At 40.4% G+C, this 22,100-nt stretch overlaps 2 protein-coding genes across 7 annotated transcripts; one reads left to right on the top strand and one right to left on the bottom strand.

Annotated features, from left to right (window-relative positions):
* The first annotated feature begins 1,626 nt into the window (after positions 1-1,626).
* On the top strand, positions 1,627-3,034 carry LOC109487162 (28S ribosomal protein S34, mitochondrial-like). Its single transcript, XM_019791142.1, has 2 exons — positions 1,627-2,077; positions 2,387-3,034. Exons 1-2 carry the CDS (start codon positions 1,796-1,798, stop codon positions 2,771-2,773), a joined length of 669 nt encoding a protein of 222 aa, XP_019646701.1. The 5' UTR covers positions 1,627-1,795; the 3' UTR covers positions 2,774-3,034.
* Positions 3,035-3,308: 274 nt separating this feature from the next.
* LOC109487159 (septin-2B-like) lies at positions 3,309-22,079 on the bottom strand. 6 transcript variants are annotated; one of them, XM_019791135.1, is made up of 14 exons: positions 21,909-22,077; positions 20,352-20,414; positions 18,896-19,001; positions 17,177-17,263; positions 16,640-16,763; positions 14,492-14,626; positions 13,474-13,591; positions 12,963-13,064; positions 12,284-12,380; positions 12,105-12,153; positions 11,607-11,699; positions 8,857-8,880; positions 7,944-8,022; positions 3,309-6,038 (listed from the first exon to the last, which is right to left on the bottom strand). In XM_019791135.1, exons 1-14 carry the CDS (start codon positions 21,924-21,926, stop codon positions 5,934-5,936), a joined length of 1,200 nt encoding a protein of 399 aa, XP_019646694.1. In that variant the 5' UTR covers positions 21,927-22,077; the 3' UTR covers positions 3,309-5,933. The 6 variants fall into 6 exon arrangements, with proteins under 6 accessions (XP_019646694.1, XP_019646693.1, XP_019646696.1 ...); XM_019791134.1 differs by having other exon boundaries at positions 18,896-19,004; positions 21,909-22,068; XM_019791137.1 differs by having other exon boundaries at positions 11,643-11,699; positions 18,896-19,004; positions 21,909-22,068.
* Positions 22,080-22,100: the final 21 nt, after the last annotated feature.

Raw genomic sequence — 22,100 nt, 5'->3', positions numbered from 1 at the left:
CATAGTATCCATTGGCCGGAGGAGTGTCCATGTATTATCTAGCCTCTACCAGGCTTCGGGAGGCGGCTGGAAAGAGTAGAAATCGGTCAAATAGAGATAACATGCCGAGGGAGTTGGTCCGCTAGAGAGTACATTTTGCCGCAAGCGATATTTCTACTCTTTCCAGCCGTCTCCCGAAGCCTGGTAGAGGCTATCTATTAGACACTCCTCTGAATGGATACTGCCTTGCCACCGTATGATCTGCTTGGAGATGAAACTTTTCCCAGTAAAGCAAGAAATCTCCTTACCTCAACAAAGACAACCTCTAGAAGTGAAATTAAGTGTAGACGCCAAGTCGTGAAAAAGACCACTGCTTCGATAGGTCATGGGAAACTACACTCCGGCCTGTCGGATAGATTGAAGATTTCCGGTGTCTTCTTAAGTCACGTTCTTCGGTTCTAAAAACGGTCTGTATCTCTTCCAAGTCGGTGACACGACTGATCTTACTTCTATCGGCTTTGTAGGTCTAAGGTCTAAGGTGCAGCGCTCCTACTGCGAGAGTTCTAGTCCTGACTTTAGTGAGTGTTGTTACAGATGTTTGGGTAAGGTCTACTTAATCCCCACTCGCTACAAATTACATCTCGGTTGTGGTCTGTACGTGACACCTGGGTTAGAGGTTCGGGAAACAAAGTTTTCCCACACAAAAACCGCGGCAACCTCGGGGGGGGGGTGTTAGGGGTATATACGGCCACACCAAGTAACTTTTATGGATGACGTCCACGCGCGCATTGATTTTGATCTGTTCCCAGAAAAAAAACTGAAGAAGAAATTCTGCTTCCTGTAACTATGACCAAAGAGTCATGACAATGAAATGGCAAGATTGGAAGATGTGATGAAAGGAATGAAACAGGACAGGATGACAACTGTTGTTCATGACGAATAAAAGACTTTTTGGTTGGTACACAGTGTGTTCTCTCATTCAATTTGTATACTAACAATTAGTAACATTTGTCGCCTCTTAGTATATTTTAAATATTGGCATCTTGTTTTTCTTCTGCCTTCTTCTTTTGTTTTCATGCTCTGGCATTAGATTTTTTAAATAGGGTCTCCAGAGGACGTCATCCATAAAACTTACTTGGTGTGGCCTAAGCTTGAACACGTCGTTGACACAGGTGGAAACTTACACGGGTATGATGGAGTAATGGTCAACCTCCGACCTTGACGTGAGTTCTTGGATCTTGGAGTAAAACCTGGAAGGTGTTAGAATTGACGAAGGAGGCTTGAAAGCCGAAAACTTCCACCTTTTCCGTTTGAGAATTGTCTGGAACCGCCGGAAGGGAAAGTAACAGCCTACAAAAGTCTGGGATGAATTGGCCAAAACAACTCTGGAAGATGCATAGATGATGGACTATAATAATCTCCAAGCAGAGCCCAAACCTCTGCTTGGAGAGTAGGACTATAACTTAGTAGAAGCGTTATTTCTAATTGCCACTGGAGTTATTTAACTTTACTTTTATGAGTTTTCGTGTTATTTTCTTTTCTTTTCAAGAACGCGATAAAAGAAATGTCTGCCACAACTTTCCTGGTGTGCAGTATTTCTGACTGGTCGCATTACGCGCAGTTAAGTGCAATGCACCTTTTCGCCGCTACGTGGCGTCAAAGAGGTACCCACAATTCATTTCCAAGATGGCGGCGCCCATGTCGTGAGCAAGGCGTGAACTTGGGGCATCTTTTTGCCAGACTTTCAGCTTTTTAAAAACATTTTAGGGCAGTGTCACATTTCTTTAACAATCTGTGACACTATAAGACACCAAAGATGCCGCGGACACCGTTCTACGAAGATTATATGGGAATAAGAAGGATGGCGCTTCGCATCAAAAAGGAGCGAGAGGCGGCCTTTCAGAAACTCCCCGACAGAGAGAAGGCACGTCTCCGACCCAGGACCCTCCCCGTGCCCGTCCAGGAGGCGGTCAAGAGAGGAGAGAAGCGTCTGTTCGAGGTCCTGAGGGACGAGGCGGACTGGGGGGTCGGGAAGCTGGTGACTCGTGTGCTGTGGCAGACGCGCTACCCCGAACCGTGCTACTGGAGGCTCACAAAGGTTTGTTGTTGTCCGTGTTATGTTTAACCATGATGAAAGCTCCTTGGTTTAACCACGGTTTAAGGAAGGAGAAAAATTGTTTTTGCTTAGTTTCTTCTTCTCCAGTAACCTCTGACCTGGACAATGACCTGAACCAGACCATCTATCACCATGGTAACTAGTGAAAGTAGATCAGCTTCTCAGAAGAGTTAGAACTGCCACCTCTTAGAACTGTTAGATATTGTTAGCATCACCAGCTATGTATGTAACATTCCCATACGTTGTACCTGTTACAATTGTCGTGCAATAAAGTTCTTCTTGTCTACCAAGGTGGTTCCCGACGAGTTGGCCGAGGAAAGGGACTTCGGGGAGGCGTGGGGAGTCCGGACGTGGCGCGGGATATGCGAGAACGCAGAACGACAAATCAGCGACGCGAACAAGACCCACGGCTGGTGGATCGTGCCCCCAGAAAAGGAAGGAGAATTCTGTACCATCCCTGAAGATTCTACGTACGCAGACGAGAAAAAAGCACCGTACGAAGTGCCAGTGCCTCCGCTCCTGAGGGCTATGATTCTAGCAGAGCGAGAGAGGAAAGGACAAGACTTGACTGAGCCAATGATGCGCTTGAGTATAAGCAAAAAAGCGAGTAACAGAGCATCACAGGTGTCCTGGGCTGAGTACCAGCAGTGGCTGAAGGAAAAGAATGTTTCACCGTAGATAAAATCTTCTAAGGAAAGATTCAAATGTACAAGTGTGTATTTTGATTATGACAGTAATAATTTAGATGTTATTATGAAGTCCCTTCTATTGTCTAAGTACAGCTATAAGAGGATTGTACCGTATAATGCTGACGCTGTTATCATAAAAGAACTGTGAAAGATGAGAAACAGTATCAATATTCTGTTAAATGAAATACAGGTTGTATTGCTTTGTCAAGGATGTTATAGTAAAATTTAACCCATTAAACATTTAAACACACTAGCTTTTCCATGTTTGTTCCTTTGGGGTTCAGGCTTCAGGTAGTGGCTGGAAAGGGTAGAAATGAGCCAAATGATATGCCAGGGGAGTTGGTCCACCATAGAAAACAGTTTCAGGAGTAGCAAAATGTTTTCTTAGCACAGACCAACTCCCCTGGAATATCATGTCTACTTTCTGCTCTTTCTTGACAATTTTGACTCTTTCCAGCCGCTTCCTGAAGCCTGGTAGAGACTAAGACACTCTATGAAATAAAACAACCAAACCATTTTTTTTCTTCCAAAACATTTATTAGCTACACTGCCCAACAGCTTTAGCTACGCATACACAAAGAGGAGACAGTTATTTGGTCGGTGGGGGGGGATCTGTTGTTCGAAAAGAGGAAAAACACAATACCACCCATCTTAGTGTACAAAATACGAACCAGCCCCAAAGATGTGTGCATTCTCCATTCGAAACCTTTCCCATAAAAAACTAAAGTGCTATCACTGGACAGCTAGGCCTACCCCTACTATGTACTGTACATTGTTACTCAGTGGATGAAAATATGCTTTAGAATATTAATAGCAGCTAAATGCTATGTGGACATTGATGACTATACACCACTATACATCACTTGTAGACTGACCAGTACCAACAGTTTCATGAAGTAACATTTGATATCTAATGCTATGTGCAGAAAGCTGGCTGAAATCTGAATACCTGCATTAAAGCATTGTGAAGAACAACTCTACTGACTATATTTTCTAACTTTGCAAGCTGAACATCTTGATAGAAATACTAATTCATTGCTATAGGTCCTCGGAATACTAAATGTAGATTTTAATTGTACATTGTAACATTTTAGTTCGAGAAATAAGTGTAGAGAACACCGAATGGCTGTACACTAACAGAAAGAGTTGTAACAGTTTTGTTGAACTCCATTTTAGCATTATGCACATGAAGGCACTTAAAATGAAAGAATTGTTGGCAGTAATAATACTAGTTTCAGCAGCATATAATCAGTAATATCTGCTGTAAACGTCAAAATACAGTTTGTCATCACCAATCCACACACAAAAATTACCTGAACAGACAAGAAAGCATTGTATACACGTAACATTTTTGACATTACTTGCCATGTGTCCATAGCTATTCAAGGTTGAATAAAAAAGGAATGCATTCCAGTGTAGATATTTGAATATATAGAAACTATAGTTCAGTCATTTTGTCAAGACAATACTAACAGTTGCCTTTGGTCATAGCATATTGTGACCCTGTAACATGCTTACGTTAGCCTGGTATTCAGGTTTGTTCTGCCTTCTCAACTTTTGCAAACTGGTAGCAATTGTTGGGAAGCAGATCAAAGCTGGATACCGGGCTATGTTTATGTCTCATGAATGAATGAAACACATGCAATTGGCATATAAACAGTAGAGTGTGATTGTGACGTTATAAAGTAATATACCCAGGTACATACCTTAATTATAATAGGTGCTACAATGGCTTAATTTTAAAGGTTTATAGACAATATCTGAATTTTGTAACAGTACTGGATAAAAGGCAATGTGTATATGTGATTATGAAGTACATGTAATAAATAGACTATGTTGGTAACGAATATGATGCTACCTTTGTTCTGTTTTGTTTCGTGCCGGGTAGGGATAAAGAATTATGCCTTTACTGTATTTTTGGAGCAAAATAATCTTGTGCAAGTACTAGTAGTTGATATCTATAACTTGTTTGCTGAGTTTAACAGTTATCCATCCCATGGTAAGTATTAGGAACTCCCCACTTTGCTATGGTAATATAATCTAACCTTCTTCTTCTTCAGTATAGCAAGCTTGCAGTTGCATTTTCAAGTGTAAGTTGTTCGGTGACCGTGGACTATAAACTGCTAGTCGCAAAGGAAGATGACTTTGTTCTTTTTATATTTCATTATTTGATAAAGGAAGCCTTACTTTTTCCTATGATGATGATAAGAATATAACTATACAGTCATGATGAAAATGGTGCATGTAACCCCCAGGCCCCTATGCCTCCGAAATTTAGTAATTCTAAAAACTCAAACATTACACACTCAAGTGGGTCAACTCTGAAACGTTTTGTTTGCGAAAATTCCTGCATAGCATGTAGCTTAGGTGGGTTGAAACTAATCATTTGCATCAAGAAACATCCAAATAATATAACAGCATTTTTACTAAAAGGCAAGGTAGGAAGATGTGCATCTGAACCAGATTTTCAGAAAATGTGCCCATTACCCATTATCTCACCATTTTTCTTTTTCAAAATTGAAGCTAGCCTAAGTTCTTTTACCAGCCTTACAATAAATGATGTCCAATATAATGGAAGCTGTATCAGTAGAATAATAAAAAAAAGACTAAAATACATGTATAACTATTAACTTGATGTATAATCATTGTACTGACACCTAAGCATAAGACGTTTGTGTAGTGACGTTGTAATTTTTCTAGCTGTTTTCAAAGTTTGCAGATGTCAACCCATTACAACACAAACATGTAATCTGCCTGTCATTGTGCCTTGTGGCTTAACTATGAACTTAAAGACCGGCGCAAAGCCCCGATTTTCACCTTTAGCGCAAAATTCTAGCGCCGCAAACTTAAAATACATTTACAGTATGTCCTAGACGTGAGTTTGAGTGGAGTTTTGCAGCAGTGTACAGAGACATGTAACTGCAGACACCCAGAGCTAACGCAAAATTCCAGTGCTGCGAACTTAAAACTGCATTTACAGTAGGTCCTAGATGTTTGAGTGACGTTTTGCAGCAGTATACCCTTAATGCAAAATTCTTGTGCTGCAAACTTTAAATGCATTTACGGTGGGTCAAAAGATGTGAGTTTGAGTGAAATTTTGCAGCAGTGTACGGAGACGTGAGTGCTACGTGACGGCGGTTGTCCGGCGCTCAGACGTGGTGCGACTGGACGTTGTTGGCACCGGCCACCTGCGTGGTCTGCTGCTGCTGCATCTGCTGCTGCAGTCGGGCGAGCATCTCCTGCATCCGTTGTAGCTGCGGAACAGAAACAGGTGCAGGCAATGAATGTGACATTCCTGGTGATATCAACTGCTACATTGTGTCACATGTAACTCTAGCCTGGTCACCAAACCTATTTTAGCTGCTGAGTCTATTTGGGAGAGGACAATGGAGATTAAGCAGCAAAATACTACTCAAATACGTTGATGAAGGTTAGACATCCAGGTAAACGATACTCGTAAGAAAATTCAAACTCTACTACTGGATCAGTTAACGGATTTATTTCCGGACGTTTCGAGTGACATCCATCACTCTTCTTCAGCGTCACAAATGAACAGAGAACCGATTCGCTCTTATATACAAGTAACTAGAAAAACCGGTTAAACAACAAGGTCCGTAAGAAGCTTTATCATGTAAAAGAACGGTTCATTCAATGTACAGGAACCGTTCTTTTACATGATAAAGCTTCTTACGGACCTTGTTGTTTAACCGGTTTTTCTAGTTACTTGTATATAAGAGCGAATCGGTTCTCTGTTCATTTGTGACGCTGAAGAAGAGTGATGGATGTCACTCGAAACGTCCGGAAATAAATCCGTTAACTGATCCAGTAGTAGAGTTTGAATTTTCTTACGAGTACTACTCAAATAGGTTGGTAACAAAGCTAAATGTAGCTGTGGGACAGACTGGTGCAGATAACAAATGTGACAGTCTAGTTGACGTTGACATCATCACAAATATAGAAGGCAACAGAGTGCATCTTAGTTACACTGTGAAAACTTTCATATGCTTCAAAAGACAGAGAGAAAGAGGGACAAAAAGAGAGACGGCGAAATACAAAGACTCAAATGCTTCAAGAGACATTGAGAAACAGAGGGACAGAAAGAGAAATGGCAAAAAACAAAGACCCAAATGCTTCAAGAGACACAGAGAAAAGGAGGGACAAAAAGAGAAAAACAAAGATTCAAAATCTTCGAGACAGAGAAAGAGGTACAGAAAGAATGACAGAAAAGAAGGCAGAGAAGACAGTGTGGACAGACGTGCTCAGAGCAGGCTGAGGTGGCTGGGCTGCGGCACCCAGGGGTTGGTCTGCAGCTGCTGCAGCTGCCGCAGGTGCATCTCCTCCAGCTGCGCCACCTGCAGCCGCTCCGCCTCCAGCCGCTCCAGCTCCGCTTTAACCTCCGCGATTCGCTCTTTCACAAGACGCAACTTCGCACACAGGTACACACAGAGAGATGATGGGTGACAGAGACAGAGAGAGAAAGAAAGGAGAGGTGTATAAAAATAAAAAAGGTACACAAACGGTAAAGACGGTGGCGGAGACACATGGTAGAGACAGTGGGTGGGGAAGACAGAGACGAGTAGTAGAGAAAGAGAAGGAGAGAAGCAGTGAAGGGGATAAGTAGGCAAAGACGGAAAGAAGTAGGGAAAGAAAAGGAGAGAAGTGGAAAAGTAGACAAAAAGTCAAGGAAAGAAAACGAAAGAAGTAGACAAAAAGGGAGAGAAGTAGAGAAAGAAAAGGAGAGAAGAGGAGAAGTAGGAAAAGACAAGGAGAGAAGTCGACAAGTAGAGAAGCCGAGAAGGGAAAGATGGGGAGAAAGGAGCACCAGAGAGGTGTAAAAAAAAAAGGACAAGGGAAAGGAACACTGTTAATCAAAAGGAGACGCAAACAACAAGTTTGAGATAAAAGGAAAAGCCAACAGCATAACGGAAAAGTAGAGAACTGAACAATTTCTGACCAGAAATAAATGAGGACACAAAACAGATGACATTGCATCCAAAGAAAACTCAATCGACGACTGCAAGTAGCAGCCGACAGAAGATGATCTAAGAATAGAGGGAACTTTGAAAATGAGGACACAACATGGCAAAATGGATGAATGGTTGTTGTGAGACTTCGGACTTGCTCACTCCATACAAGGGGTGTGCAGGGTGCTTATTTACCTCCTGTTCCTTTTCCAGAAGAATCTTGTCCTTCTCCTCACCCTGTCCCTCTTTCGCAGCACTGACCGCGGCAGGGCCACTTCAGGGGGGAACAAAACAAAACGCAACACCCCTTAACATGGTTCAATAAACAATACAATGCACTATAACTGCACGTCGGCAGAACGTACTGTGCCTGCACAAAACCCTGATTTTTCACAGTTTTTGTTGGATGTTTGATCAATGTTGAATCAGTTGCAGATGGTATCTTTTCCGACATAACATTTGGAAACAACAGACGGGATGTTAACCTTATATGCTCAAATTAGACCTTATATGAGACGTTTTGCCGAAGTGCTATGCCGGAGTGCTATACATGACGGGTTTTGCGCAGGTGCAGTACGTTCTGCCGATGTGCTGTTCAACACAAACACAACACCCCTTAACATGGTTCATGGTAGCAACAAAAACATAATGAATGCCCCTTAACATGGCTCACCAATAAACAACGAACACACAAAACTCCTAAACCATAAGCTGAATTGTTTCTACTTTACTTTTACTTTAAAAAGTTGTCAAATATCAATATTACACGAATTTCAACATATTTCCCCCTGTATGTTAACACACTGTACCCTTATTGCTTGTAAATAACACCACTAGCTAATATTGCACACACCTAAATTGTCACACATTTTAATATAAGTTGAGCTGTTTCATTCAAATCCCACCAACACCAAAGAAAACACGACTAAAACAAAGATTCTCCAACAATTTTGTGTGCAACGATTAACTTTGTTTGGCAAGAGTTTACAACTACTTTTACATATATTTGAAGCTTGAGAAATTTTATCAGCTATGTTGGAGAATCTTTTGGGTAAACTCTTTACTCTCAGACTGTATCTTAAAACATCCAACATAGGAGTATCCCCACCTGTGCCCAAGGGCAACTGCAGCTCTGAGTAGGGAAGGCAACATTTCAGGTAAGACCACATCATAGCAAAAAACAAGCATAAAAAAACGTACGCAGCAAAACTGTGTGTGTGTGGAAGTCTGCAGTTGGTACTCTCCAAGCAGAGGTTTGGGTTTTTTGGCATGTTTTTAGCTTTTCAATCAGGCTTTCTCTCTAAATTGCACTGGTATCTTTTCTTATGCCAACCCAACATAAAAAAGGTACCAGTACAAAAGAGAAAGCCTGATAACAAAGCTTAAAAACGCACCCAAAATAAGCGAAAATCCAAACCTCTGCTTGGAGAGTAGCTGAATTGGTGGGTTTGTCAGCTTCAGTCATTTCGGTCCTGGTGGGAACATGCACTTCCATGCCTTGCTTCTAAATTTCAATCCTTTTTTTTGGCTTTGGTTTAAATTTGTCCTCTTATTTTGTGATACTTTCTTCTCAATTATTCATCCTGACAATTGTTGCCTTGAACATGAACAAGTTCCTTAAGAACTGAACACTTTTGAACAGTTGCAACAGCCCAGGTGTACTTACAGGTGTGTGGAGGATGATGGGTAAGTGATGGGGTAGTGTCACACACAGAGACAGGTTGCCATAGTGACAGGTTGCCATAGTAACCCCAAAGGAGCACCAATATGAGGAGGAGGGGTCAGGTGAGGTGAGGGGATGTCTCCATGACACAGTGCAGGATGCAGGGATGTGTGCAGAGGAACAGAAGAAAAGGACTATGGTCACTACTAGTAATACTGTAGCTATATCAGCTATATCTACAACTAAATCTACATTTAAAGGTGTGCAAAAGACAGTGACTACATTGTGGAGAACAAAAACAGACTGTTGGAACATCGAACTTCAAACAGTGCACGATGCAGAGGTGTGTGCAGGGAGGAACAGAAGAAATGGACAATGGTCACTACTAGCAAGGATATAACGTCCTTGCTACTAGTAATACTTCAGTACCTATAGTAACTACATGTACATTTAAAGGCATGCAAAAGACTAGACTGCAAAAACATTGTTGAAAATCAAACTTCAAACATTGAAACAGGGGAAGAGAAGAAAAGGGAAATGGTCACTACTAGTAAATAATGTATCTACCGTAACTCTATCTACAACAACAGTAATTAACTAAATTTAAAGGCATGCAAAAGACTAGAGAGCAAAAACATGTCGTTGGAACTTTTGAAAAAAAAGGGGGAAGCTGGAGAAGTAGAAATCATGATGTCTTTCAGAGAAAAGGAGTTCAAAGAAAATTGATGTACATTATGGGCTTTTCTTGTAATTCTCAGCAAATGGTTGTGCAATACTAAAATTTTGACTTCCATCAGAATAAATTGGTTTTGATCAAATACTACTAGTGCTTAGTAGTAGGGTATACATTTGTACCATTCCCTTGCAGTATAATTCAAAGACAATCAGTTCAATATTTGTGCAATGGTCCTGGTTGAAGCCCTGGTCCCAGTAGGCTTATATTAGTGAGTGTGTGACAGCTGTACGTTAGCTGGTTTGGAACTAAGAAAGATTAATCAAACTGAATGACAAAATTATTGAGTTATTAAAAATGAAAATCACCACAAACAATGCAGACAGTTAAATCAACCAAATCATTAACATGTTACATCGTTAAAAAAATCATGCATACTGGCAAAGACTACGTGCAACATAGTCATGTTATGAGCAATACACTGCATGCAAATCACTGTAATTATGCGGCTCGTTAACATTATTTACCATCGGTGCAACCGATAGACCCATGATTAAAAACACTGCATTTATTTTAGCACGGCAGCCTACTAGGACCTACAAGCGATCTTCAACATCAGCCTTCATAAACTTTGGAGCGATGAAACTTTCTCTGCTTTAATTTTGTGTGTCTGAAATGTGAATGTGTGAATGAAAAGTCTTCATGTGTAAAGTCGAAAACAAACAAGTTGATCAAGTTTTTTTACATGAGGTAGAATCAAAAATACATGTTGTGTTTGATGTTCAATAGAACCCATACTGGCCAAGGAGTGAACTGCACTCAAAGTCAAACTGTTTTCGATTCAGGAAACAACTGCGCGACTGATGTTGAAGATATGTTCTCAAAAAACACAAGATGAGGCATACAAGGTCTGCAAAGGATACTGTCAAAAAATCGCCATTCAATAAATTTAAAACATGATTCCTCAGAAGACACGTTGTACGTCAATTCAATGCAACACGGATTTTCGCTTACGGTTACACGATACCACATTGACATAAGTCGCAGAGTGGCTTCAACTGGCACAACAGGCACCAAAGTAAGCAAATGACTGGAAGTCCACCACGGAAAAAAATTACAGCTGCACGCCAAGAAATTAACAAGACCCGACGAAAGCAAGGCTTTGAGTAGAAAAGCTAAAGCTTTAAAGCAGACATGCAGCATACGTCTTATCAATGTTCCCAAAGTTTGAGCCTGGAAAAGTGGTGAGCTCACAAGCACCCTCTATCAGATGAGTAAGGTACTGCAGGAGAGGATGGATTTATTTTTCTTGGTACAAGACTACCTTGCAGTGTAAATTGAAACCGTTCCACAGATGAGTAGTGTACTGCAGAAGAAGATTTCTTTTTTTTTCTTGGTACGAGACAAGAGTACCTTACAGTGTGAATTGAAACCGTTCCAGGACTTATGGCACACCCGTACGTATTACGTCGGGTGGGTTATAGAAACGCAGGCAGGCCTTTGCACATCTAGTATGACTCACCCTGCCCGGCGTTTGTTGATGGCCAGCTTCTCTGACCTGTAGTTCTCGTAGTGGACGTCCTGGGTCACCTCCTGGAGGTCCTGCATGTGGGTGCTACAGGGAAGACACCGGTACATCAATGTGCACATCAATGGGAACATGCATTTACAAGTTTGTGTAAGCAAAAAATGAAAAGCTCTCCTGTTTAACATTCATGGAGACTTTCTTCTATCTTGTTTTGTAGCATTTTAGAAATTAGTAACCATTTTTCAGCCCTCATCTTTTGAGGCTTGTTGACACTTGTGGAAATCTGGAGTAACCATATGTGGATACATTATTACTCATACACATGATACATGTTAGGCAAATACACGTGTATTGCCAAAACAGAATGTTGTACCAAAAGGTGCTGAAATCATAAGACAGGCTAACGATTGTATCGTTTTAAACATAAGATGGCATTTTGTATGATTGTTAATTTTAGCTGCAGTGTGTTTGGTGCATGAATGCCATACTCACATCAACATGGTTCTCAGCTTGATGAAATCACAATGCTCAGGGTTTTCCACTGAAAAAGTAGAACAATTTACACCCCTTATTATTGCTATAATCTAAATGCATCCAATATATTATAATTACTTTTTTAATTGAACAAAAAACCTTCTGGAATGCTCCCCTCATGAATAGAATGGACCTACCTTCAACAACGCCCCAGGGGTACAACCGACCTCTGACCTTCTTCCCTTTGACCTCAATCATCTGATTGGATCCAACCACAGCAAATGGCACGGCCGCCTGTATTTGGGATCAAAATACGTTTTAAGTATTTCCACACAGTCTGCTAGAATAGTAATCTCTTGTACTTGTATTGAAAAACCATTGCATCAAAAACACAACAAACACAGGCAACAACAAAAGGCAGTAGTCGTGTGTTACGCAGAAGGGTGGTTATACCGGCTATACAGATGTAGGTACAGTATCAGAAGACTAGAAACCTTGATGTTTGTCTGGAAAAGCATAATCTTCAGTATCCTAATATTTTACCCAATGATCCAAAAGAATAGACCTCATCCCAGTAAGGAGTAGGGGTGGGTACCGGTTCAATTTTATCACCGGTAGGTCCAAGTCCAAATCCAGGTCTGAACCTGATTAAAGTAACAGTAAAACCAATACATCAAATTCTGGAGAAAGTCGATTGTGTTTGAATTGGTTCATTACTTTGGTTTGAATTGTTCTGTTTTTTTTTCTTTGTTTGGTTCTTGGGTGTTATATTCCAAATCAGGCCAAGTTCAGACCAAAAGGTACCAACCCCCAGTAAGCAGTAAATGTTATGGTTTCTTCAGTAACTCATATAGGACTATCAAATTCTATCCTCACCTTCAGCAGCCTACACTGTTCCTTGAAGTCTTCGTCCTCGTCTGAGTCACAGTCTGGCATCTGGTAGATCTTGATGCCGTGCTGAGCAATCTCCTCCAGAATCTACAGTGTCATCAGATGTGCGGAAGAGACACACATGATTTACATGCTAAATGTAGATATGCTTTCCACTTATCCAGGGCTCAAAATACTTTTTCCTACAGTGCAGGTAACACTGAAAGTCACCTACACCAGACAGGTTTGACCTGCACCACTCAGAATTTAAGAAGCATGGATCAAACTAAAACTGTTAAAAAAAATTTACCATTATTTCTTTTATACGTTTTTGTACTTCATGGTTGTTGTTGTTGTAATGTTGTTAAATGCAGCAAATAAAAATCAACATACACCAACAAGTCATGAACATGGTGGCAACAAGCTTGATTTGTCGATTAAGGTCTAAGACATCCAGGTAATGAGATATGCAAGAAAACTGTTACTCAAGCAACTGGCTAGATCTTGCAACGCTTACCCTTGCTTTGAGAGCGCGGACCTCCTTTGGTGTGAGAGTGTCGGCTTTGGCGATGACAGGAACGATGTTGACCTTGTGGTGCAGGGCCTTCATGAACTCTACATCCAACGGCTTCAGTCTACAACAGAAGGGACAGAAAACAGTACTTTTAGGCCACACCAATTTAATTTGTTGGTTCTCGGATTTTTTCAGAAAAAATATGAAGCGACAGGGCGAAAAAAACATAAAATAAAAACAGGTCTAAGGCATCCTATTATAGGCTAATATGAGCCATGAAGTCAACACAAAAGGCTGGGTTAAAATTTAAACATTGAATTTTGAACTTTTAATCAAACCACTGCAATGATAGATGGGAAAACTGTAACAACTAGGAAGAAAAGGACTTTCCTCAACTGCTGGGGGCAAAACATGAGCATTTTTCAGTTGATTCACAACCAGAATCAAATTTTTTTTTTTGCAATTCAGAAAAAAACGAAGAGGCGAATCCGAGAACCAACAAATTAAATTGGTGTGGCCTTAATAAAAGATAAAATAAGATATTTTTCACATTTAAATGAGTGGTGGGGCAAAGGAAAATGTATTGTTCAATCACACTTTCGTTATGTTAGGTAAGGCAACATGAGAGCCAAACCAAACAGATTGTTGTCACCCAGACTAGAGCTTTCGACCAGCTCTCTGGTCTTCTTCAACAGACTAACCCAGTGAGACTTGTTATATGGCTTCTCCGACATTTACCAGATACCTTTGTCCCAGTGTTGGAGTCACACTTCAGAGAAGCCAGGTGACAAGTCTCACTGGGTCAGTGTGCTGAAGAAGACCAGGGTGACTGGTCAAAAGCTCTAGTCTACATGTAGGTAAGAGCAATCTTTTGTCTCAGTACAAAAGTTTAAACTTGAAACACAGATGAACTTTCATGGTAGTAAACGAAATTTAGTTCTACCATTCCAACAGTCATAAAATTCACTTATGGCTATGCAGATTACTTATCCAGACTATTCTTGTATGCTGCAGTACTGACCCATGTCCATAGGGGGAGATGAAGTAGAAGCAGCAGTGTACTCTGTTGTCCACGATGTTCCGTCTGTTGAGCCCGCTCTCGTCGTGGAAGTACCTCTCAAACTGGTCATCTATGTACGACAGGATAGGCTTGAAGCTGCAAACACACATTGAGAGAGAGAGATCATTCACCACAGCATTCAATCAAAATCGAATTGAAATGCTTGAGACAAAGCATAATGCATCTTTGAGTGTGTGACTGTGTGATTTTTTTAACATACTAACACTTTTGATTTGTTTTGATTTTGTATTTTGTCGGTGCCTTATAAGCCCATATGGGCTGGGCGGCATATTGATCGCAATGGCACGATAATAAACAGTCATTCATTCATTCATTCATTCATATTACTGAAACAGAGATGCATTCACCTTTTGGTTCAATGCCATAAAAGTAGACAAAACTGATGACGATTGGCTCCAACAATTGGCATGAACAACTGTATGTGCCCAATAATCCAATGATTGATGTGAACTATTAATGATATCAAAATCACTGACGAACATACAGAATCACTTGGGGGGGGGGCTTATATTCCCCAAAGAATCGACATGAACAACTGTATGTACTTGATAATCCGATGAATGATATGAATTATTAATTGTATCAAAATCACTGACAAACATTAAGCACAGTGAACCACTTGGGGAGCTTCAAGTTCTATTCCCCAAAGATACAACATCTCCCCAACAGCTGACTGCAGTCAGCAGAGTATATTTACATGTTCCTGCGAGCTAATGACCAGCATGTTTTTGCAGTGCAATGACGTTAATCTTTTAGTTTTATTACTCCCCAAATGTCATTATGAACCCAGGTAGGCTTATACTAGTTATAGCACAAGAAAATCTGTAAAACAAATGATGTATAAAATATTGAAAATCTTACATAATATTGCTTAAAGTATTAGTGAACCACTGGTAGGCTTCTATTTAATTCCCCAAAGAAACCACATCTCCCCAGGAGCTGACTGCAGTTAGTAGGGTATATTTACATGTTCCTGCTGGCTAACGACAGTGACCTTGGTTCTCGACAATAACACGGATCACTGTAAACATCCCTCCCTGAGAGAGGTCCTATTTTGGTACTACATGTAGTAGCTTACTGTTGACTTTCTGTAGTACATGTAGTTCATTGGAAAAGAACCACATTGCCATGAAACTGAGCTTTTGGGCAGTAGCCAATATAAATGAGGTCAATCTACATCCATAGATGACTTGTGGGATTTTGGGGACAAAATTGTTAATTCAGAAAAAGTGATAAGTAACACATGGGTTGACTTGGGCTAATGGTCCATGTTGACAGTTTTGTAGACTTTCTGTAGTACTTCATCTGAAAAGAACCACACTGCCATAGAACTGAGCTTTCTAGGCAGTAGCCAACTTACAAATCAAATGAACACATTCTACTTCAATGCACGACTTTTGGTACAAAAAAAGGTAATTCAGAAAGAGTGATAAGTAATAATAAAACTTAAGTAGACTTGCTATCTTCACTGTGTATGTTGACTGTTTTGGCAAGCCACGTAAACAAAACAGGGCTGTGTAGTGTACAGTTAATCCCCTACAACATCTGTGAGATATGGGGTTGTAAAAATGGTTTCTGACAGAATTGGGTCTCCTGGGGTTTAGCCTTTGGCATAAACTGTACAAAACCGTTTATCTTCATGATTTAATGTACAGACAGTCATTGCTTTAAGTCAGATAGTTTTTCAAATACAGTTTTTCATACTTCTCAAAGTCAGAGTGTTGCAGGTTAAACTTGTCCGACACAGGTAATTTTCAATGTTGCAGATATGCAGAAAAATATTTCCCAGGCCCTAAAACGAAAAGTATAAGTCTATGTCCATTATACATTCTAAAACTTTAAAATGCCTAGGAAGATCCTCACACTGGATGTGGAAGGCCAAAACCCATGAGGTTGACCAAGGAAAAGATAGATTGACAAATAAAAGAGCACTTCCACCACCTTAACTTGTACAACATCAACCCACAGGACACAGGCAAATGGTGGGCTGCCATCAAGCCTCAGCATCAATCCAACCCTCTGATTCTGAAGACAAGGAACAACAGACACACTAAATAAAACTGTAGTGAGATTGAGAGAGAGACCTACCAGTCCTTACTGTTGATGGCATCTCCGTATCCGGGCGTGTCCACCACCGTCAGCCTCAGTTTCACCCCCCTCTCCTCAATCTCCACCGTCGACGCATCTATCTTCACTGTCTGTTCTATTTTCTCTGCAGACAGGTTCAACATTTGTGGTTTACTTACATACACAAGCAATATGATTCTAGGACAGAGTATGTCTACATATACTGTAAAGAACTTGGCACAGCATATTGGAAATACATTTTAATGACAAAGTCAAATCAAGTCAAACATCTTCTGTGATCCCCTCAGTGACAGCCAAAGAACAAACGTGACACACATCTATGATAGTAATTTCAGAAAACTTGGTATGAAATCATGGATTTTTAAAGTATGATGTACATGCCTAAAAAACAAATTTACACATAACTTTTATATTGTTGGAGCACTGAAGTACAGCCTACAAGGTGCAAATATTGTGCAGCTGCATGCAAATTACTCCAGACTCCTGGGGCTAAACATGAGCAGATAATGACAACTCAGCAGGTGTGAAAATTATTACCTGCAGCTCCTGGGATCTCTCTCTCTGGGTACAAGTCTGTCAGGAACAGGCTGTTTATCAGGGTAGACTTGCCTAGTCCTGACTCACCTAGTAAAACACACACAAACCTTCTCAGTACTGTATAACAGGTGCAACAACAAAACTTCTACAGTGAATGTGAAAAGAAGAGCAGGAAAATTATTAATCATACAAAATTTGGTACAATATACATGTACAATGACTGAGTACTCTAAGCATTTTTTTCAATCAGCATGAAAGTTCATCTGAGTTGGTAAATTACATTATGAAAAACTTTTCTCCAACTCAAAATTTGACTCACCAGAAATGGGTCAAAGGTTGTCTGAAGTCGATATCGCCCCCGTTCCGGTTGAGCGATGGTTGAAGTGCCCGGGACGGGGGGCGATATCGACTTCAGACAACCTTTGACCCTTTGCTGACGTCACACGTGGGAAAAATCACGTGTCCACAGCATTTGGGTCAGATAGCTGAGGAAGACTGAGTGATTCGGTCGAAAATTTCTGGTGAGTCAAATCTTGAGTTGGAGAAAAGTTTAAGTTTTCATAACATTTTTTTCAATATAACATTCAAAGAGTCAGTGTATGTGTTAGCTGTATGTAATGTTGAGTTTCGCCCATTGAAACTTCATACCATAATGGTAAAGCTATCAACATCGAGCCAGAGATGTATAAAACATTGCGTGTATGAAACAGTGAAATGAAAACACCAATCAGAGCCAAAACTTGCATACATGTCAATATTTCACCTTGACCTTTACACCCAGTTTCCGATGCCAAAACACTGTTCCTGCACATACGATCTACTGCTGTTTTGAACTGTTGAAACAAACTCCTACATTCTTGTTGACTTTGTTTTATTCAAGGGGTATTTTAGTCTGAATCCTACACAGTCTGATTCCAGATGCGTTCCACAGTCGACTGGGCCAGATGGTCACCATCTCCTAACAACCTACTTTAGCTGTGATACAGTTCTAACAGGAATGTAAACAAAACTTGTCCCAACAAGCAGCCTCCCTGAACTTTCCTAAGACAGGCTAACAAGGTTCCAACTGGTCTTTGATACCCCTTGTCCTGTATCCCTAATCCTTTTGTATTCTCGGCTTCTATTCCTTGCCAAAACAATGTGACGTTCTATTTTTACTGGTGTGGCTAACCGCCAGCTACAGCTTTGGACTACAAACTTGGTGACATGCCTGTCTCAACTCACCGCACGACTAAGTAAAAACAACTATTATCAGAGGTTAACAGATGACCTAGGGAAACAAGAATTTGTAGTGAAATCATTCCAATTAAGTGATTCATACATCTACTATTTAATGATGCAGACTTCAGAAAGGTCAACGAGACAGCATGGAACTAGCTGGAGAGTTAAAGCAACAAGCTATGATGATGATGACTTGATAATGATGATGTAGTCACCACTAATATATATATATATAGTAGACATATACACAATGCATAACACTTGTTCTCTGGTAGAAATTAGAATGACGGGATTCAAGAAGTAGAACTAGAAATATGATGAATGACTAAACTTTATCTTCCAACACAAATTGGGAGTCGGGGACTTACCCAAATTTAGAAATACTTCAAATAGTAGCAGAAATATGGTGAGTACAAAAAGTATTGCAAAATATTATATCAAATTGGACTCTAGAATTAATAATATCTTGCTCTTGTAATCTTTTCTTTAAGAACCTACCAACAACCATCAGCGTGAACTCGAATCCCTTCTTGACGGACTTGCGGTGCACCTGGTTGGGCAGGTTGGCGAAGCCCACGTAGCCGGGCTGCTCCGGATTCACGAACTGCTTCGCGGTGCACATGGGGGAAAGGATCCGCACGGCAAGTCATTCATTGGTACAAGGCATCCACAAACACAGCAGCACAAAAAAAAATAGGAACAAGGGAACAGGGAGCAACAATATGAAGAACAAGTTAGTTCCTGTGACAACCTGTCAGTTACATGTATATACATCTTATCTTCTTTTTAAAAGCAACTCTTCTTTTATTTTCCTGCTTTTGTTATAAATACTTTGTAGTTTTAATAAGTTTTTTGGCTTTCTTCTGGAACTAAACCACTTATTGTGTTATCTCTTCACTCTTCAGTGTTTAAAAACATTGTCTTTCTTTCTAAAATATTTCACCAACTTCTTGATATTCTCTGCCTCTGTCAATCAGAATATAAGTGACAGAAATAGTATGACTTTGCCAAAAGAACAGCAAACCTTTCCCAAGCAGAGGATACATGAAAAGACGTACAGCATCTACTGCTATAGTGAAGAACACAAAACTATGTTTTGAGAACAAAAGGGGATCTACATGTACCCACACTGTACTGACACTGACAGGCTGTCTACAGAACATCTACAACTACTATCAACTAGTAACATTTATTCATTATTACTACTACCACATATCATCAAATAGAAAACAGAGGAAATTGTGGTTTAAACCATGCCTAGCCTTGATTACTAGGTAATTGGCTTAGTAACCTTAAAAAGGCTGTAACTGCCAGCAAGAAAGAGGTACTAGTATTTTGCTAGGTTGCCCAAAGCCACACCTGATAATCAAGGTTAGACAATAGCAGTACAAGAAAGACAGCTGAAAGAGGGATATCTACAGGTGAAAGTTGTCTTTTGACAAGAAGTTGTGCTTTTTTTTAAATAGCAGGGTTTTTTTTAAATCCTGAGATTAACCAATCTTTCTTCAGTTCTCTAATTTTTCTAAATCACAGAAATGTTTCCTTGGCTTCAATCGTTTGATCCAAGCAGCAACAACTTCTGTCTAAAGACTGTACAGAACTACTACTACTACTACACGACTACTCTAAACTACATGTAGTAACATGAGCATGCAAATGGTTGTTGAATCAACACTTAAACTGCTAGAAAAAAAACTGAAGAGGGGAAAGGTGAGGTGAATTTGACGGAGAAAAAAGCAGGGAAATGGTCAGAATTAGTTAAGTGATGTGAACGACGCACCTAGAGGAAAACAGAGATGTAAATATACAAAAAACATGGGAACTTTAATTAATTAATTAAAAGCACAAAATGGATGCTACCGGTTTTCTACACCTTATGTCCCGTAGCTTGGATGGTTTGGTTAATGCGGTGGTGGGTGAAATGGGTTTACCCGCATTTATCAGGAAAAGTTACCTTTGAACTAGCAATACGATCATCACTGAAAAACCCAGAGGTGCGTATGGCTTCCCGAGCCGACTGACAAAAAACAGAAGAGAAATGAAAAGGATTATTTCTTGAATGCAGGGCTCAAAATACTACCTGCATAACATTTGTATGCAGGTTTGGGTAGGGGTAAACTGGAGTTGTGCAGGTATTTCTGATATCTACCTGAACTGGTCCATGTACTGGGCATACAAATGCATTGTATGACAGTACAGATTTTCTTTCCCATTGTGATAGGTACTCTCAAAGCAGAGGTTGATGGGGGAAGATCGTTCGCTTTTTATATATGGCCCTTTTTTGTTGTTGATACCCCCACCAACGAGAAAAAAAGGGCTATATATAAAAAGCGAACGATCTTCCCCCATCAACCTCTGCTTGGAGAGTAGTGATAGCTACCATCACTGAAATGCTAAATTAGTAGTAAATAAATGTTTTTTTTTTCAGTTTTTCTCTTTTAACCAATTGTTTCATGGAAATGAAAGAAAATTTGAGCAATTTTTCTGATGGCAGCAAATTTGTAGGAAAACTGAAGAAAAAGTATTTCGAGCCCTGTGAATCAATTGTGCAAGGTGCCCCATTCCGTGTGAAGGTGAAACTTTTCCCGTGCTGTGTTTTCTTGAAGAGTGCTGAACAAACAAAATGGATGCTGGAAATTATCAATCAAGTTGTGATCAAAACAGAAAGCACAGAGCAGTCAAGTTGACAGTGTTTTGTTTACACACATAATTCAACCAAAGGTGTTAGCCCAGAAACTTATGAAAAATTACAAAAGGTACCATCTGTACCACTTAACGTTTTGTTGTTACAAATTTAACATAGCAAAAAGTTTGGATCCTGCAATTCCACAGAATGGGGCACCTTAAAAGCTTGAAATGGAAAAAGGCTTCATGAACAAGATAGCTCCGTGGATACACACTGCTGGACTGCCTGAGGCCTGGCCTGTGTCTTCCTGCCCTTGCCCCCCGACATGTTTGTGATAAAAGGCGGTAGTTAAAACAGAGCCAGCGGGTTAGTACCGAATAAATTACCACTTGGACACGAAAGCCCAAATACTTTCCAAAATGCATACCGTATATTCCGGTTTCTTGTACGTTGCCTGCCATAGTTTGGACATTGCACAAAGATCGACCAACCAAACGGTCGTGGTTCGAGCCACGGGATGGACAAGGCTCTGTTGAAGCTACCTCCTTTTATTTATCACATCATTTGGGGGACCACTTGTGATGACATACGATTTTCGAGACACACCCTGAAAAATCCCCGCTCAAATTACTCTCGTCTGAACGTGGTAAATAAAGGTTACGGCAAAGTGAGCACGGAGAATTTGAATCATCTAGGTCTGCGGAACGTATGTCCGAGGAAAGGACAGCTGAAGACTCTTGCTGACGGGCTTATAAACATACACAAGTCGATTTTTAGGATCAAAGATATTTGGAATCGCCGCCGGAAGTTAGGAGGCGCGAACATACCCAAAACCTTCTGCTCAAAGTTGGTCGCAAAACGTGGCAAGGGCCGCTTAAAACTTACCTGTCTGTGGTCTGCCATCCGTATAAAATGGTGAAATACAAAATAAAGAAATCAATATACTCTGATAGGAGCTGGAAACCGCCTGGTTTGTGTAAAACTGTGGGTAAAATTCAACGAAAACTTTAGAACTTCAGTCCTGACCCGCCGCCATTTTGGTTTCCGTTGCTCATCTGGGCATGCGCAATAATGTTG

This window comes from Branchiostoma belcheri, unplaced genomic scaffold, assembly GCF_001625305.1.
Source record: "Branchiostoma belcheri isolate BF01 breed outbred unplaced genomic scaffold, Haploidv18h27 scaffold86, whole genome shotgun sequence".
Classification (NCBI taxonomy): domain Eukaryota; kingdom Metazoa; phylum Chordata; class Leptocardii; order Amphioxiformes; family Branchiostomatidae; genus Branchiostoma; species Branchiostoma belcheri.
This window is presented reverse-complemented; position numbering and strand designations above follow the sequence as displayed.

Excerpts from the sequence above, each read along its gene's own strand:
- LOC109487162 (XM_019791142.1), top strand. The coding sequence starts at position 1,796 with ATGCCGCGGACACCGTTCTACGAAGATTATATGGGAATAAGAAGGATG. Across the intron at positions 2,078-2,386 it reads GCTACTGGAGGCTCACAAAG|GTGGTTCCCGACGAGTTGGC; the intron begins GTTTGTTGTTGT and ends TTGTCTACCAAG.
- LOC109487159 (XM_019791134.1), bottom strand. Across the intron at positions 19,005-20,351 it reads ATCGTATTGCTAGTTCAAAG|CAGTTCGTGAATCCGGAGCA; the intron begins GTAACTTTTCCT and ends TGCACCGCGAAG. Across the intron at positions 11,700-12,104 it reads AAGCTGAGAACCATGTTGAT|CACCCACATGCAGGACCTCC; the intron begins GTGAGTATGGCA and ends TCTTCCCTGTAG.